We start from the raw sequence: 17,487 nt of genomic DNA on the forward strand, positions 1-17,487 counted from the left end.
CCTTACTTGTATAGTTCTACATTCCAACAAAGATGAATAATTGCAAATATTCATTAGTAGAAACTATCTTTTGTTCGTATACTAGTATAGACTACTATTATTGTTTTCTTGTAAAGGAATAGATTAATTAAAATTGTACATGAAGGTCAAATACTTCACAATCTCTTCTCCTCATACAAGCAAATGCATAAAGAAATATATATATATATATATATATATATAATAACAACTATTCAATTTTTAAGAGTATAAAATCAAACCTTACCAAAGATTTAATGAAAATTTATAATAAACGGTTTTGACTAAAGGAAAAAAAAAAGAAAATGTGTTATATAAATTAAAAATAATGAAAGCCTCAAGGGAAAATGCGTTAAATAAATTTAGACAAATAATGGAACTCGAGGGAAAATATACTAAATAAATTAAAATTAATAATGGAAACAAAATGGGGCGTTGCGAGAATCGAACTCGCGACCTCTCGCACCCAAAGCGAGAATCATACCACTAGACCAAACGCCCAACTTATTTGATGGGCTTATTATAAACTATTCGAAACTATATTTATGATTTTCATAGGTTTCAGATCTATGACATTTTTTTGTCGTAAAGAAACTAATTCTGTTACTGCTGTATTATTATTATTATTATTATTATTATTCAAACATTATAATCATTTGAGATTTTTTTTTATTGTATTAATAATCAACTCATGTAAGAAAAATATACGATGTGAACATAACAATTGATTTAAGCAAAACACAAAATGAGCTCGTATTGGACGATTTTACCATGAGATTACTCCGTATTTGAGACTTTGGCATTTGGACCCCTTGAAAGAATATGATCTTTTGCATAGATAAGTGATTGATCCATAACACATATTTAAAAATGGTGCTATGAAGGGGATGTTGCACCATGCCTTCATTGAAGATACAAGTTATGAACACAGACAATAGGATTTATATTTCTACTCAAGTATTCTACTGTCAAGTAACCGAAATAATGATGTTATATTTGTAATGTCTGTCACCTTGGTCTTGTTGACCAAGTTGACCAGAGATTTTTTTGTTTCTCGTTTGACCGTTTGACCGAACCCTTGAATTCCTGACAAGGTTTCCTCTCAAGCTGGCTTCTCACACGTGAGCTCCGGTCTTGTCGGGGTTGGTGGAAGGGTTTTTTGAAAGCAACTCTCTCTTCTAGTTTTCCCTTTCTTCTTCAAGCTCTCTCCTTCTCCTTGTTGGAAGCTCCAAGCTTGGGTGTGCTGGTGGTTTTGTTTCAGCTTTTGGTGGGTCTGCGATCTCTCCGTTTTAGGGCTTGCTTGGATGGAGGTATAAGAAGGTTTCATAAAGTAAAGTAATGTAAGGTAATGGAAGGTAAAAAGAAGTTTTAAACCTTTCATTGCTTGGGATAAGATAAGGTAAATGGAGGTTTTGAAATCTTGTTGTGTTTGGTTCGAAGGTAATTGGAGGTAAGGTTATATAGTAATATTACTAAATTACCCTTAGGATGAAAGACAAAAAATTGTAACTTTATTTACAATTACATGAAACCTATACATCATTCACTTCATTGTTTATGTAAATCTCACCGTTAATTATTGCTATATTAATTAATATAATAATATTAATTATGTTAGTTAATATTATTATATTATTTAATTATATTAATTAATAATATTAACTAATATAATTAATATAATAATTATTATAATTAATAATATTAATTAATACAATTATAAAATTAATATTATATAATAATATTAATAATGATATTAATTAATATAACAATATTAATTTGTATAATTGAGTTATATAATAATATTAATTAATAGTATTATATTATTAATTAATCAAATATCTTGTAATTTTTGTAAATGAGTATGGACATTTTGGTCAATAAAAAAATATTGGTACTCAAAACCTCCATAACCCTCCAATTTGGAGGGTTGAGAAATGAGAGAAAAGTGGAGGTTTTGAAACCTCAATTAACCCCTCTCAACCCTTACCTCCCCCTAAAACCTCCTACCCAAGCATGGGTTTTTAAAAACCCTTCCCTTACCTTACCCCCAAAAACCTCCAACCAAGCAAACCCTTAAGGTTAGATTGTTGTAACCTTGTTTGAGGATCTAGCTTTGGCTGGTATGATTCTAGAGAGCATGGGGTTCAGCTTGTTGTTTTATGTATGTGTATCTATAGTGGTCTTGGCCTTTGCTTGGCATCTTTAAAAAAAAAAAATCTGGGTGATGTTTGGATCTTGCAAATGTGATTTGTATGTTACTGGGTGTAAGCATGATTTTATATTTTCCTTGGGAGCTTAGCTTTGCCTTTTTGATTCTATGCATGCTTCTTGTGAGTTTGGCTTGCTTAGAACCATATTTCCCTGACTTTATACTGGAAATTTAAAGCTTGTTGTGATCATATTCTTAGATTGAATCAATATGCATATGTCTCTATGTATATACATTGTAGACTTGGTGTTCCTGCAAGCATGTTCAATTGTTAAATTATTTAACCACACATTTATAGAGGTATATATATGTACACTTAATTGTGCTAGATTTCCTGCAACCTTAATATGTTAGATTTCTAATTATTTTTATAGCTTAATCATGTAATCATGTTCTTAATTTAATCTTTATTTGTATTTAAATGTTGTAGCATGAGATGTTGTAAGTCTGCATGAGGTTTTATTTTTTATTTTTTTGTATTTGATTTTCTAAAATTCTTTGGTTTATTTTTAAGCACTTTGTTATGTTTTTAAAGTTCTGCCTATTATGTTGATATATAAGCATTACATCTAGATTTAGTCAAAGCATGCAACTGTGTAAGCATGTTTGTTTAGATGATTTGTTTAATTATATGTGTGTATATATATTTGATTATGCATGTGTATCCTGCGGCCTTTGTATGCCTAATTGTTAAAACATGGCATCCTTTTATCATATATGATAGTTTATTTTATATAAGTGTTTTGTTAAATGGTGATTGAGATGTCCTGATGATTTAATTGGCCTAGATGCTCTAAATTTTAATATTCATGTTGTGTTTGTTAAGTGAATCCTCATTGTTAAACTTGATGTTTAGATGCTTAGTCTTTTATGTTAATTGGTGATTTTTATTTAAGACTGTGGTTTGTTTGATTGTTAATTCTTCCTTTAGGGCTTAGTTGTAAATTAGGCCCGGCCCAAGAATTTGTTTCTGAGTGTAGTTTATTTTGTTGGGTTAGATTATTGTAGCGAGCTTTAGTTCGCGGGACTTGGTGAACCCGACTTTGTAGCTCGGAGCCAGGTTGGTTCTCGCACCCGTAAAATTCCGTATTTCTAGCGGTTGTTAATTATTTATTAATTTACTTATTATTTATTTTATTGCATTATTTATTCGGTATTTCCTATGTCTGTATTTCATATTTCTGCAGTTTTAGTACATCTCCATTTTTGGCTCGCCCAGCTAGGAGGAGTAAGTCCTAGCCATGTGCACATGTTTTCTGTAGTAGCGCTATGCCATGACTGCAGTTGAAGATCCGGTTACGGCTATTGATATTCTGTTCTGTTCCGACATCACAGTCGATGATCCAGCCTCGTGCTATTGATTTCTGTTATCAGTCAGGGAGATGTACACGTCTATTTTCAGCGTGTTTTTCGTATTTCTGATTAATTTTGTATTCTGAGCACTTTCTGTATTTCTGTGTGAATTATTATTATTATTCTGTAACATCTCTTTTATCTGTTATTTCTGCGATTCTACTGGGTCCTTGTGGCTCATGCACTCTATGAATTCTGTTTGTTTATTCTAGGTCTTTAGACTGTTTGTATGATTCTGTATCTTGTAGGGCTGTTAAAGCCCATACTTGTATGATTTCAGTTTCTGTTCTCCTACAGGTGGTTCTGTATTACTGTTCATGCTTGTTAGGGTTGATTTTGATCAGGTCAAATTTGAGGCCTTGCACCCAGTGGGGCCTAGTCCCATTGGATGCGGCCGATCTGTTAACGGGCCCGGCTGTGGGGTTGGGGCGTGACAATATTAACATAGTTTATGATTATTATATATATATTTTTTTACAAATGTAACCAGCGTAATTAAAGACGTATGCAGGGGCAAAAATTGAACGTCCAACCCATGCGTCCTCACTTGCTGATGTAGGGTTTGGGTTGGAAGCCCAAACTTACAACCGGGAAGTTATTGTCACTAATGTGTTCAACAAGACGTAAACTCGGTATTTTTTTAAAATCCCAAGCTAACACTTTAGTTAGTAGGATTAATACAACTGAGTTATGAACCTTTTCTCTATTATTGATAGTTTTAAATGAGCCTTTTTCAATGGGCAATGACAACAAAAAATGCACATGGTTCACTGTTATATCTATTCTAATTCACGGCCTCTTTTTCTGTTCTCATATTAAATTATCTGTTGTTTCTTTAAAAGTACTCATGTTTGGCCAGCTTAATCTCCAAATTAAGCATTTGCTTGAGTGTGCTTTCATTTTGATTTTTGATTTTATTTTATTTTATTTTATTTTTTTTGCCGTGTTTCGATGGGTTTTAAATTGAAGTTTTTCTGTGATCTGAGTAGTGTGGTGCAACTTTTAATTAGTTCATTGCTTTTTCTTGTATAAGATCTTGTTCTTTTAAACTTGAGAAATTAGATTCAAACATTGGCCTTTTTCTTGTGCACAAAAAAATTGTTATATAGTGACAGTCAAAAATCCGTCACGAAAACCTCAGTTTCTGTCACTATAGTCATTTTCATGCTATAGCGACAGCTATAAACCCTATTGCAACAGTAAAATTTTCGTCAAATTATCCCTCGACGCTATAGGTTTATATTGACAAAAATTAAGTCTGTTGCAATATTCCCTTGGCATATACTGACAGCATAGAATATGTTGCTATAACTTATACTAACAGAAATGTCCGTCACTTTATCTTTATTCTTAAATAATTCTAAAAGTTTTTACTGACGGATAATATCGTCAGTATAGCTATAGGGATGAAATTTTTAAAAGTTTTTAGTGACGGATAATACCGTCAGTATATCTATAATGTTGAAATTTTTAAAAATTTTTATTGATGGATAATACCATTACTATAGCTTTAGTGAAGAAAATTTTAGAAGTTTTTACTGACGGATAATACCGTCAATACATCTGTGGGATGATTTTTTTATAAAATTTTACTGACAGATAAAACCGTCACTATATCTCTATTTAATATAAATTTTCAAAATACATTAGCAAATAGGACTCGATTTCACATGCATTAGCTATAGTACATCAGAAATATCTAGCATTTGAGCATGTGCGAGATCTAAGAATTCATAAATTGATGAATTTCACAATACATAACTGAGCGCCTACTCAAGTTGTCATCTGAAATTATCACAAGCAAACAGGGCCAGCTTTATGGCCAAAGAAGGCTTCTGAATCAATTGCAATCTAGTATGTTTACTTTGTCACTGCATAGCACAATTATTGCCCGCCTTGCTTTGCATCATGAATCCTATGTTATTTAATTACAAAACACGATTAAAACAGTAAAACAAAACCCAATATCTAACAGTAACACAGTAAATATCATATAAGAAGACAGAGACATAACACTCACATTGATAACTCAGCAATCTTTGACAGCACTAGGCCATGAAATTTTTCAAACATATTACTACCAAGTGTATGGGTAGTGAATTTCATCAAAAGAAATCAACTAAAACTAGAAGCTATCACCAGTCCTCTCGCAAGTCCAGCATCTGAAAGAACAGAATCTTGAAATGTCAAACAAGAATTCTATGCAATTTAAGTATAATAGCACAAAAGAAATTAAACATAACCAAAACTTTAGAGTCTAACAGTACCACAGTATATATCTGAGAAGAAATGTAAATCCACAAGTGCCACATGCTGCTTTGTGGAAATAACACTCTCATTGATAACTTAAGCAAGTTTCATGACTCTACAGCATGCAAAAGTTTCAAACATATTACTGTCAAGTGAATCGATAATGGAATGCAACAAAGAAATAAGTTAAAGCTAGAAGCAGTCACCAGATCATTTCACAAGTGAAAGTGTCTGAGAGAAGAATGAAATCTGAAAATGTAGACCAAGAATTCCATGCTATTGAAGTATAAAACACATGAAACATTAACCGGAACAACTTACATTACTGGCTAACAGTACACCAAATATCCATAATATATGTAAATCTGCAGGCACAACATTATGTTCACAAGTCGAGTGTCAGATAGAAGAATTGAAGCTAAAAATGTAGAAGAACCATTGTTTGGAGCTCCTCTGAGTCCAAGAACGGAGGTGACCAAGTTGTATATCTGAGTATTCTCAAATGGTGGAACCTTCCTCCCTCTCTCAAACTGAGGTCCATGAGCCACAAAAATGCTTCTCATTGAGAGCAATGCGTTGTCATAGCTATGGTCCCCTCCGCATATATTACTCATCGGTCTCTTTGACACCAATTTGTACCCCTCATCCACAAGGCCGACAATAGGGGGAATCCGATAGTGACCTCCAAAACAATTAAATAATGAATGACAAAATACATCTCAAACAGAATACATCTCTGATATTTCTGCAAAAACGAGGAAAGGTTCCTTTGTCTCAAACAGAATACATCTCTCATATTTTTCTGACTTTATTCTTTCATCTGCTTCTAGTTTCTATAATAATAATAATAATAATAATAATAATAATAATAAAATAATAATAATAATAATAATGATGAATGACAAAATCTAGACAGCTTTTCATGCATGAGATATAAAACTTCATTAACCAATGAGCAAAGGAATATAATATATAATATACCTAACGGACACATGAAAAATATGATCTGGAAGCCTTATGACTGAAGTTTGAAAGATATATGCTGCTATAATGCTAAGTTGTAATATTGAATGAACAAGAGATAAAGCAACGACAGCTTGCCAGCTCCCTAAACAATATAGACAATGGATTGCCAATTTCTCCTACTAGCTAAAACGGATAAATAATAAGCGACATTAATTTAATTGGAAAGGTAAGCGGTTATCTCGGTATCGACTTTTTAGTTATCAACTTCAATATGTGATCAGCCCACATCATCAATTGACAAAAAAATTCGGTCGAGGTTAAGTCGCACAAAAATTTTTAAAAAGCAAAGACCAAAGACCATCACTCTATCTAACAAAAACCACCACATAAAAGCGAGTCGGGATGTGGCATCCATCTTCCATTCTTCTTAAAAAATTTCACCTGTAAACTATACATAGATATGCAACTTACCGATCAAACAAAAAAACCTATCGTTAATCCAATCGGTTAAATGACTCAAGAAAGCTAGTGAATTTCACGTCATTAACAAAATATACAAAAAAATCAGGGCTTTCAATTCCCTTCCAATCTTTCCATTCAACAAGCAAAACACACAAAACCAAATGCAATCATCCAAATGAAACAAGAAACCACCATCCATTACCAATTCATTTAAAAAAACTAGGATTTTTAAACCACTACAACGAGTTCCACGCCTACAACTCAACCAATTCATAGGACACTCCATGACCCGGAGCGACAGAAACCCTAAATTTTCAAGGACAACAACAAAAATCCATCCCAAACGCCCTAAAAAAATTTCCATTTTTCAACAAATCCAAACAATCCGAGTCCCTAGGCTACAAGATCTTCACAATTACTAAAAATCAATCTTTAAGAGAACGAACCCCTATGCAACACATGAAAATCTCCAAGAAGGGCAAAAGATAAAAACCCCGAAAAAGAAAAAATCAAGATTCAAATCAAAACAACAAATTCAACCTAAAAAAACCCAAAAAAATAAAAAAATCCAGAAGAAACATCACTATTCACTGACCCATCAAAAAAAGGGGATCGATAAGGCGAGACCGGTTGATCTAGGGCTAGAAACACGTCGAGAATCAACACCGATAGAGCAATCGGGAGATCGGGGATTTAGGGGCTTACATTGGCGGGATCGTGAGGGCGGTGAGGGTGGAGCAAGAGAGCCGAGATCGTCGGGAAGAACCAGGGGTCGAGAACGAACCAAGTCCTCTCAGTCTTCCCACTACCGCTCATCACTCACTCTCCCACTCATCATCACTCACTCATTCACTCACTCTCTCTCTCTCTCTCTCTCTCTCTCTCCATCCCTCAACAACCATCACTACCGGCCTCCTCACTCCATCCCTCAACCACCATCACTACCGGCCTCCTCATCTCCATCTTTCTCTCGCTCTGTCTCTCTCTCTCCTTCCCTCAACAACCATCACTACCGGCTTCCTCACTCCATCCCTCAACCACCATCACTACCGGCCTCCTCATCTCCATCTTCACTGCCCTAAACCACTACTCTCACTCGGGATAGAAATGCCCTAGCTAATGGAGTATGAGGATTTATACCTAGATTTTTGATTGTCCGGCCGTGACGGAGTTTTTCCCAAGACCTCGTTCGCGCTTGATTCCGATCGAGAGGATGGATGGAAGGGTTCAGAGAAAGAGACTGAAGGGTGAGCTGTTGAAGAATTATTTAGACATTTTTTTAATATGTTAAACCAGTAAAAGATTAGGGTAAATTTCGATGTTAAATAACTAGATTTATAAATTTTTAATGAATTATTAAAAATAATTGTACATGTAACACATACAATTTTTTTAAAAACAAATATAATATATATTGTCTAAAAGATAATTAATATTATTAGTAAAAATAACAATTAAAAAAACTATTTTTTTATAAATGTTTATTTTCATATATTTTTAATAAAAATATATTTTTTTAATATAACTACATATATTTTTAAAACATAACTATTAGCAAATGTCGAATTTATTCGATATTTATAAAATTTTATTAGGATGAACCATTTTATAGTTACATGATTTGATCAGTCACTATATATAATAATCGATATAAGCAATATTTATACCAATAGAAAAAAATAGGTGTCATTAAATGCTTAATTTCTTCTAATGAGTTATAAAAATTTCGTTAGTATAAATAGTCTATACCTACAAAAATTTGACCGTCATTATAGATAAGCATTGATATTAGCTATACTAATTGAAGAATATGCATTTGTAAATATTTGATTTATTCTGATAGTAAAAAAATTGTGTTGGTATAAAAATTAGATCAAGTAAATATTTTTCTCTATTACAGCAATTTTAAATTATTATTGGTAAAAAAAGTCTATAGCTACAGAATTTGATCATCACTATAGATATATATAGTTATGGAATTTGATCGTCACTATAGGTAATAGGCATAATACTGATAATAGCTATACTTGACGAACTAAATCCGTCGATAAATATCTAGTATTATTGGTAAAAAAATAGTCTATAGCTACGAATTTGACCGTCACTATAGATAAAAAGTCGAATACAATAATATTATACTAACGGAGCGAAATTCGTCAGTAGATATCTTATCTATTCTGACAGTTCTGAAGTATTGTTTGTAAAAACAGTTTATAGTTATAAAATTTGACCGTCACTATAGATAAGTGTCGGTATATGGCAATTTTTTTGTAGTGTGTATATATATATACCCTTCAAGACTTGTTATTTATCATGACATAAACATCTCTACTTTCCAGTGGCATATATGTAATTCTAAGGCTTTGTCCTAATAATAATAATAATAATAATAATAATAATAATAATAATAAGAAGTTAAATTTTCCATCATGTAACCTGTAAAATGAGGGTGTTTTTAAAATTGATGAATGAGACAAAATTAGTAAGAATTCTGCACTAAAATTGGTTTTAGAATATAATCCTGAGAAGAAAAAAAAAAGCTAAAAATGACCCTCTTATGTAAGAACCAGATATTTATTCATATTCATAAATAATGGCAATTTATCACTTATGAAACTATTGAAACACATATATTGTTTGGAGAGGCTCTTAAATACAAAATTGAAGGAATGAGGAGATCGAAAATGTTTTCACCTCCCTTTACCATTATCAGTTCAAGATTAATAAAAAACTACTAGTTTTCACATCTCATGGTCAAAACTACTTGCCTAAAAATTATTTATTAATTGAATTTTCTCTCATAAAGCTCTTTTCTTCCAAGGGGAAATCACAAGAATTATAGTTGAGCTGGGTGTAGATAAGACACCATGCCGGAATAGCTTCTTGATTTTTCTTATTCCAAAGTTTCTAATCAACAGTATATAACGATCTTGTAAAACTTTGGGAGAATTTTTTACTTTGAGAAAGCTACTATATAAAGGTCAATTAGGTAAACATCACCTAATTTTAAAAAAAAATTATTTAAAATTATCTAAAAATGCAATGTACCACCTGAGTGACATGATTCAATAGTAGAGGTTCTTGTTGTTTGTTCTTTTTGTTTTTTTTATTTTTATTATTTTGTTACTATATCTTACAATAATGGTTTTTTTTTTTCTGTTGGTGTGATTGTTTGTGTACTTATTTTTTTTTTAATTAGAGTGATTTATTTATTTTTTTTAATAAAAATATATAATTCAATAGTGCGTTTCAGGGTATAGTTTATATAAAACAAAATGGGGACCTAGTGTACGGCTACATTCAATGGGTCAATTGAAATCAATTAATTCATAATTTATTGTAAAAATATACAGTATTAAGGGCCACAGTTGTCCTCATGATCATTAAACGGAATCTTAAAGCAATCTCAACGGTTGAGATCATAGCATTTGCCAGACATATAATTTGTTGTAATAGAGTTATAAGCGCCAACATTGCCCTCGGATATCTCCTTAGGAAAAAAACACATATCTCAAGGTGACAGCAACGGTTCAGATCATATCATTTGCCAGAGATAATTTGTTGTAAATATAGAGTTTTTAGTCGCAACATATTCCACGTATGTCTTTAAAAAAACAAAACACATATCTCAAGGCAACAACAACGATTCAAATTATAGCCCGTTGCCAGACCCATCTATATATATATATATATGTCTAGCCTTCTCACCGACCTTAAAATCCATTTCAAATTGAGGCCTTGTTTGGTTTGGTTTTTGGAAAACCCAGAAGTGTTTTTTTATATGCTAAGCACTTCTGGGTTCCAAAAATATTGTTTATATTGGCTGATCTAAAAAAGCAGAAGCTGTAAAAAGCTGAAAAACAGTTTTTTTCAAAAGCTAGTCATGACCAGCTTATGAAAAAAAGCTATTTTTTAGTTTATTTTTACAACTTCTGCTTCTACATAAAAACTAATCCAAACAAAAATACAAAAAGTACTTAACTTACTCTGGAGAAGCACTTTTTTTTTTCAGAAGCACTTCTACTAAACTAAAAAAAACACTTTTTTGATAAGTGACGCAGTGGGATATAGTTGAGGACTTGTTTAGTCTATGAATACCCAAGTCAACAACGAAATGGAAACCTAAATCCTGTTTAGTCTAAGAATACCCAGGAATTTAGAGAAAAAATATATCAATTTTATTTCAAATTCAAGCTGCCTTCATAGTCCGAAGGCTTACAAATAAATAGACCAACAAGAAACACTAAAAGAGAAATAAATCGAAAATTCGCGATTGACACCATAGAATAAAAATTAAAAACCAAACATAGTGAATGCCAAAAAAGGCGTCTCAATCAGAGATCTTCAACCCAAGATATCGATGGAGGAAATCTTTCCATAAACGACAAAATTGCTGTTTTCGAGGCCCATATGATGGAATTAGGGCGAAAACGGGTGTGACTCACGAGTTTGCTGTGCAAACTCGTGACTTTTGCTTGTTGACCTGTTTTCCATCTAATGGGGGTTCTCTGATCACCAAAATTACCTCTTTAGGAAAATTACGAAAATAACCCCGCCTAGGTCATCGCATCCCACTTGTCCAAGTAGGCGCAGGCTAGCTCATCAATCAGGTCCGCATCAATAAGCCAATCCAAACAAGGCTTGAGTTCACGAGAGAGAGAGAGAGAGAGAGAGAGAGAGAGAGAGGCGATCGAGGCTTGTAATTCTCCATGGCAAAGCTCGTTGTTCAGGTAGGTTCTCCATCTTCTCTCTATCTTTGCTCCGGTTCTCTTGCGATGTTTCTTGCTAGTTATCATCAATTTGGGTTTCATGGAATTTGATGTATGTTAATGGGTTGTCTTGAATCATGTGTTGCTTCCTTGCTAGATGATGTTTGAGATTTGGATTTTTGAAAATGATTCATATTTCATTGCTTTGAGTTGTTTTCTTGCTCTATGATTGTGAGATTTGGGTTTTTGGAGATGGGTTTATGATCTTGATGTGAGGTTTCTGAAATTTATACTCGTTTGAATCTTATGAGAGTAGTGAAAACCCTAATTCTATCAAGGTCAAGGGTTCTTGAGGGTTTTTGAAAACCATCACCAAAATCACCCGCCGAATGATCACCATAATCCTCCTTTTCAGGGTTCTTTAAGGTTTTCGATTGCGTTTGAGGGTCTTTTTCTTTTTCTTTTTTTTTTTAATTTTGAAGATCTATGATAGAAACCCCACTAGATGATCTATTTTGAAAATCTGTTTCAATATTTTAGTTAAATCCAATGTTTAATCTGTTGTAGGATTTAAAAATAATTTTTGACCCTCTGTTGTGGGATTTGACAATAAAATTATATTTATTTTATTATTTTCCAATATATATATATATATTCTTTTTTCCTTATTTATCTTCACATTTGGAGAATATAAATTCTAAGATTAAAATGAGTTGAGCTTTAGGAACAGTTGTCATAAATGAAGTAAAGGTGATGAATCTTGAAATAGTCATGACTTTAAAAGATAAAATTAAAACTAATGCTATTTTGTAAATACTAAACAGTAAATAGTTTTGAAAAGTTGGATAAACCACATGCATTAATTAAAAAAGCATGATACAAAACATCCACTAGACGTGGAAAAGACAGAACTTAAAAAAACAAAGGATAGATAAACCGGCGAAGAGCGGCTCCCACCGGAAAAGAGGAGACATGGAACTACTAGCTTTCTTCCTGAATCAGGTCCTCCCTATTGAACACTATCGGTCTTTTGATAATGTCCACCCGTTTCTCAAACAACCAAGGTGTGCCACAAGCCTCCTCCGAGCTAGGACCAAAAAACTCCAAAGCGGCATGGCAGCCAAGATCCACCACCACCGAGGGAACCTCCCTGCCCTCCGGTGCATGCAACCACTCCGTTGGAACAAAGTCAACAAATGGCTCAACCAGTTTGAGAAGTGGAACCAAAATCAAAAAAAAAATCATCAAAAACCTGAATGAAATTAACTCTAACAGCAGCTTGGCCCAACATTAAACTCAGCCCAATAACAACTGGTAATGAGTCAACAAAACCTACAACCACCACGTGAGCAACATGTGACCACAAGATCTCGTGATCATTAACCTTGGCAAATTGCTGAGCGCCACCTGTCACCCTCACAGAATTTGAATCAACCAACAACCGAGGTTTCTCATTCTCGATACGTCGGTGCTTCAAGATCTGTGATAGCGCTTCATCACTTCGCTCTGATCGATTTTGCACGGGGGACCGAGCCGGCTTCCTACCAAAGGTCCGACCGGCGCCACCACTCGACCGGCACACCAAAAGCACATCTCCAGCCAGTGGGAGCAACGCTCCATCACCTCCGGCTGATCGCAAGACAGCCCCGAGCCGTCGTCGTGGGAGCGGAGCTCAACCACCACCGCGCGGCTTCCCCAGCAAACCCAAAGCCCCGCCGTCATCCATCTTTCTCTGTCCGACCCTATCGCAACCTGCCGTCCAAGCAAGCCAGAGTTCTCAACCTCCCGACCACCGGCCCCTCTCCAAACTTTGGTCCGACCTCTAGTTTGACATCTCAGCAACTAAAAATGTCGCAGATCCATTCCAACATGTGGCCTCCATCGCAAATTCACTCTGCCGTGGGAGACTCGCTCCACCACAACCCCAACTGGACTGGCATCCTGTCTCCCATCGCGGGAGCCAAACACCTCTCCGGCGTGGGAGCCCCGCTCTACCACAGCCTCAACTAGAACGACATCTAGCCCTTTGTCTCCGGAGCCAAGCTCCACTCCGACGTGGGAGCCTCGCTCTACCATAGCCTCAACTGGACTAGCATCCAGCCCACCATCGCGGGAGTCAAGCTCCACCGCTGCACACTTCCCAGGAACAGAAACCACATCTCCTACAACCCCTATTGAAACACAGCCCACTGGTGGATTTCGCCAGTTCCGCTCGCTTGTACAGGAGTGAAGAACCACCGTCTCACTCGGTCGTGCAACCAATGGCCCACCACTACCTCCTTCTACCACTTGCAGGTCATCTGCACTCCACCCCAAACATCGAATCCCAGAACGAAGAGAACACACCCTCATCTTCCTCCTTGTCATCAAAGGGGTAGAAAGATTTCCTATCATCCTCCAAGGGAGGAGGGGAGAAGCATAAAGGCACGAGGACCCGTCGGCCATCTGGATCAAAGGTGAGACGAACGTCTCCGTTCATCCTTCAATAGTGTTCTATACGAACCTTTTATATCATGCAAGTAGTCAGTTAATGGAGATAGTTTTAGATACATATGTACGATATTTGTTTTTCATTTCAAGAGCTTATATACATGAGGAATATTGTTACACATTTTATTGAAAAAAAAATTTAATAAAATTAGTACAAGCCATATCTATTTGTCACTTATATATAATAAGCAATTTCAAAATTTAAAATATACAAACCATATCTTTTGTACCACATGCGTGTGCTGGGCCTTTACAGTACTCCAGGCTTACACTGCAGGGGCCAGGCCCATGTCATACTGGGCCACACATCCCGTTGACACCTTGTCTATGCTCAAATCCTTATTGGTTTTGGTTGCTTTATAATTTGTCTTGATCATCATTTCTTAGTAATTCAAGATGTTCTTTTTTTCTTATTATAAGATGTTTGCATCTATTTATTTGGTATCGCCATATCATTGCTATGGCCTTCACACAGAAGTAGAGTTCAACTCTTTTTTGTACTAGTTGGTCCTGGTTTTTAACTGGAAGGTTCTTGATTTGATTGTTTTGATATATGTATTTTCAAGACTAGACTTGTGGTAATTAAAGTAAAAGATGATGAATATTGAAACAGTATAATAAAAGAGGACCTTGGTGATATGAATCATCACACTTTCCAGCATCTGGAAGTAAATTAAAAAAAGTTCATCTGGCAATCTGACAATCTTAGGGAGGTTGATGTTTAGCATTGTATGTATATGCAGGCCATGGACTTCATATACAGCTTTATATATCTAGCACCTACATATGGACTTAACAGAACTGTGTAAATATCCTTCTTTGATTTTTCATTTTAATGTCTTGCAAATTGATTTTCATAACCCCAAGAACATGATTCTCTTCCTAATCTGCTTTTTTATTTATATATCTAGCACCTACATATGGACTTAACAGAATTGTGTAAATTTCATTCTTTGATTTTTCATTTTAATGTCTTGCAAATTGATTTTCATAACCCCAAGAACATGATTCTCTTCCTAATCTGCTTTTTTATTTATATTGAACATCACTGGCTTGTCTCTGAAGCAGAGTGATTTTTTTTAGCCGTAGCCATTCCTTCTATCTGTTATCATTTTCATGTTAGCATGGAATTTGAAGAAGACATTGTTTACGTCATTATCAAGTATTTAAGTGATTCAGTCAGTGTTGATGCCACATTGGTTTAAATAAATGTTATGGGTAGCACTATAGCTACAAACTCCTGTCATGCAGAATGTTTTCAAGAGAAATAAATATTGTTGTTCTATGCAACAGTTTTCATCTTGAAACACCCCAGAACTCCAAATACTTTCAGTATGACAGGTTGTCAGAATGCTGGATGTAAGCAATTGATGAAGCATACACAGTCTAGGACGCGCCAAGCTGTTGTGTGTGTCTAGATATTTGGTCTGGTTAACTTGATCAACTAGTCTGTCTATTTTATTTATGTTGCTAAACGCATTTGCCGATGTCTTATCTTATTTTTTTTGCAGTGGGAAGGTTGTCTTTGGTGGGCAAATTTTTTTACTTTTTTTTACTTATTCCAAATTTTCGATATCTTTTGTTCTATTGTTTGGGAGGAAATTTTGATACTTTATCAAGGAAAAAAATTAGAAATCAAAATTAGTTTTGATTATTATTGTTGGGAGCACAAAGTATATGACATGAAGGGCAGAAATCTGCATGTGGCACCTAATTATTTATTATTATTTTGGGAATCATATAGCTGAAATTTTTATTTGACCCAAAAAAGGGCCACCATCCAATGATCCAACATTCTCCTCCTCTTTCTTTGTATGAATGAAACCAGCTTTTGTAATTCTACTCTCTGAAAGCTGTTCTTATTGAGGTGGTTGAGCAGTGCCTCTTGATCATGCATTTTTGTATAGACATGAATCTGAACTTCAGTGGCATGTACTTGCTCCCTTTTTTTTTTTTTGACCATTTGTTAGGAAACACTTCTTTAAAAATTTTTTCCTTTGTTAGAAAAAAGGGAAGGATCTGTGAATGTTTTTATGATAACATTTTGATCTTATTCCTTAATGCAGTTTGTTTACTCACTCGCTATTGATGGGAAAATCAAGGCATGGCTGTATGATAACATAGGATCTAGGGTGGACTATGATGCTCCGGGGAATTGGTGTTCAACAATGTTATATAGCTCTGATGGAAGCAGGCAAGCTTGAGAGCCTATATTGAGAGCAGAAAGCTTGAACTCAAATCTTTCTATAGAATTCTTATGTTTTTAGCACACATGCAACACTTATATATTTTCTGTTTGCCATGTCAAAAGCTTGAACTCAATTCTTTTATGGAATTCTCATGTTATAGCACAGCAATCACATCTGTTCTCTTTGCTATGTAGATTGTTTTGCTGTGGCACTAGCAGAGAGGGAGACTCATTTCTTGTTGAGTGGAATGATCTTGAAGGGGTGATAAAGAGAACATATGTTGGTTTCCAGAAAAAATCCATTGGTGTTGTTCAGTTTGACACTACCCAAAACCACTTTTTGGCTGCTGGAGAAGAAAATCAAATAAAGTTTTGGGATATGGACAATGTGAACATGCTTACAGGTAAGTTTCTATAATTATTGCCATAGAATTACACAAACATATCTTTGACTTACTAGCATTAATAATCATAACAGTCTCTCCCACGATTGAGATTCAATAAGGAAGGTAATCTTCTTGCTGTTACAATAATGGACAATGGTTTTAAGATACTTGCCAATGCAGCAGGACATAGATCTCTGGGAGCTTTTGAAAGTCAAGACTGATAACTTTAACATACAATATAATTTCCCAAGGACACTTTCATGAGGAATATGTTTTCAATTAGGTTTCAGGTACTCTTATATCTCTCAGGAATGCTTAAATGGTGTTTTTGAATGTTAGGTTTTTCAAAAACCCATGATTGGTCAAAAGCTTTTAGAGAAGGTAGGTTCTAGAGGGTTAAATGGAGGTTGTTTCAGTTACTTAGATTTTTTTTTTTTTTTTAAAAAAGTATTTTGA

The 17,487-nt window shown here is 34.5% G+C and overlaps 1 protein-coding gene and 1 non-coding gene across 2 annotated transcripts; one reads left to right on the forward strand and one right to left on the reverse strand.

Moving 5' to 3' along the window:
* Nucleotides 1–447: 447 nt before the first annotated feature.
* TRNAP-UGG lies at nucleotides 448–519 on the reverse strand. The gene has a single exon. It is a non-coding gene; the product is annotated as a tRNA-Pro (tRNA).
* An 11,411-nt stretch (nucleotides 520–11,930) lies between these two features.
* On the forward strand, nucleotides 11,931–17,246 carry LOC120274142 (topless-related protein 2-like). The gene is made up of 4 exons (XM_039280901.1): nucleotides 11,931–11,988; nucleotides 16,524–16,651; nucleotides 16,841–17,049; nucleotides 17,124–17,246. Exons 1-4 carry the CDS (start codon nucleotides 11,968–11,970, stop codon nucleotides 17,147–17,149), a joined length of 384 nt encoding a protein of 127 aa, XP_039136835.1. The 5' UTR covers nucleotides 11,931–11,967; the 3' UTR covers nucleotides 17,150–17,246.
* The last annotated feature ends 241 nt before the right edge of the window (nucleotides 17,247–17,487 follow it).

The sequence above is a fragment of the Dioscorea cayenensis genome, chromosome 12 (genome assembly GCF_009730915.1).
Source record: "Dioscorea cayenensis subsp. rotundata cultivar TDr96_F1 chromosome 12, TDr96_F1_v2_PseudoChromosome.rev07_lg8_w22 25.fasta, whole genome shotgun sequence".
In the NCBI taxonomy this organism is placed as follows: domain Eukaryota; kingdom Viridiplantae; phylum Streptophyta; class Magnoliopsida; order Dioscoreales; family Dioscoreaceae; genus Dioscorea; species Dioscorea cayenensis.

Bases quoted from the DNA above. Each gene is read 5' to 3' on its own strand.
- LOC120274142 (XM_039280901.1), top strand. From the start codon at position 11,968: ATGGCAAAGCTCGTTGTTCAG. The intron at 11,989-16,523 runs GTAGGTTCTCCA...TCCTTAATGCAG, and splicing joins TGGCAAAGCTCGTTGTTCAG to TTTGTTTACTCACTCGCTAT. The intron at 17,050-17,123 runs GTAAGTTTCTAT...TAATCATAACAG, and splicing joins CAATGTGAACATGCTTACAG to TCTCTCCCACGATTGAGATT.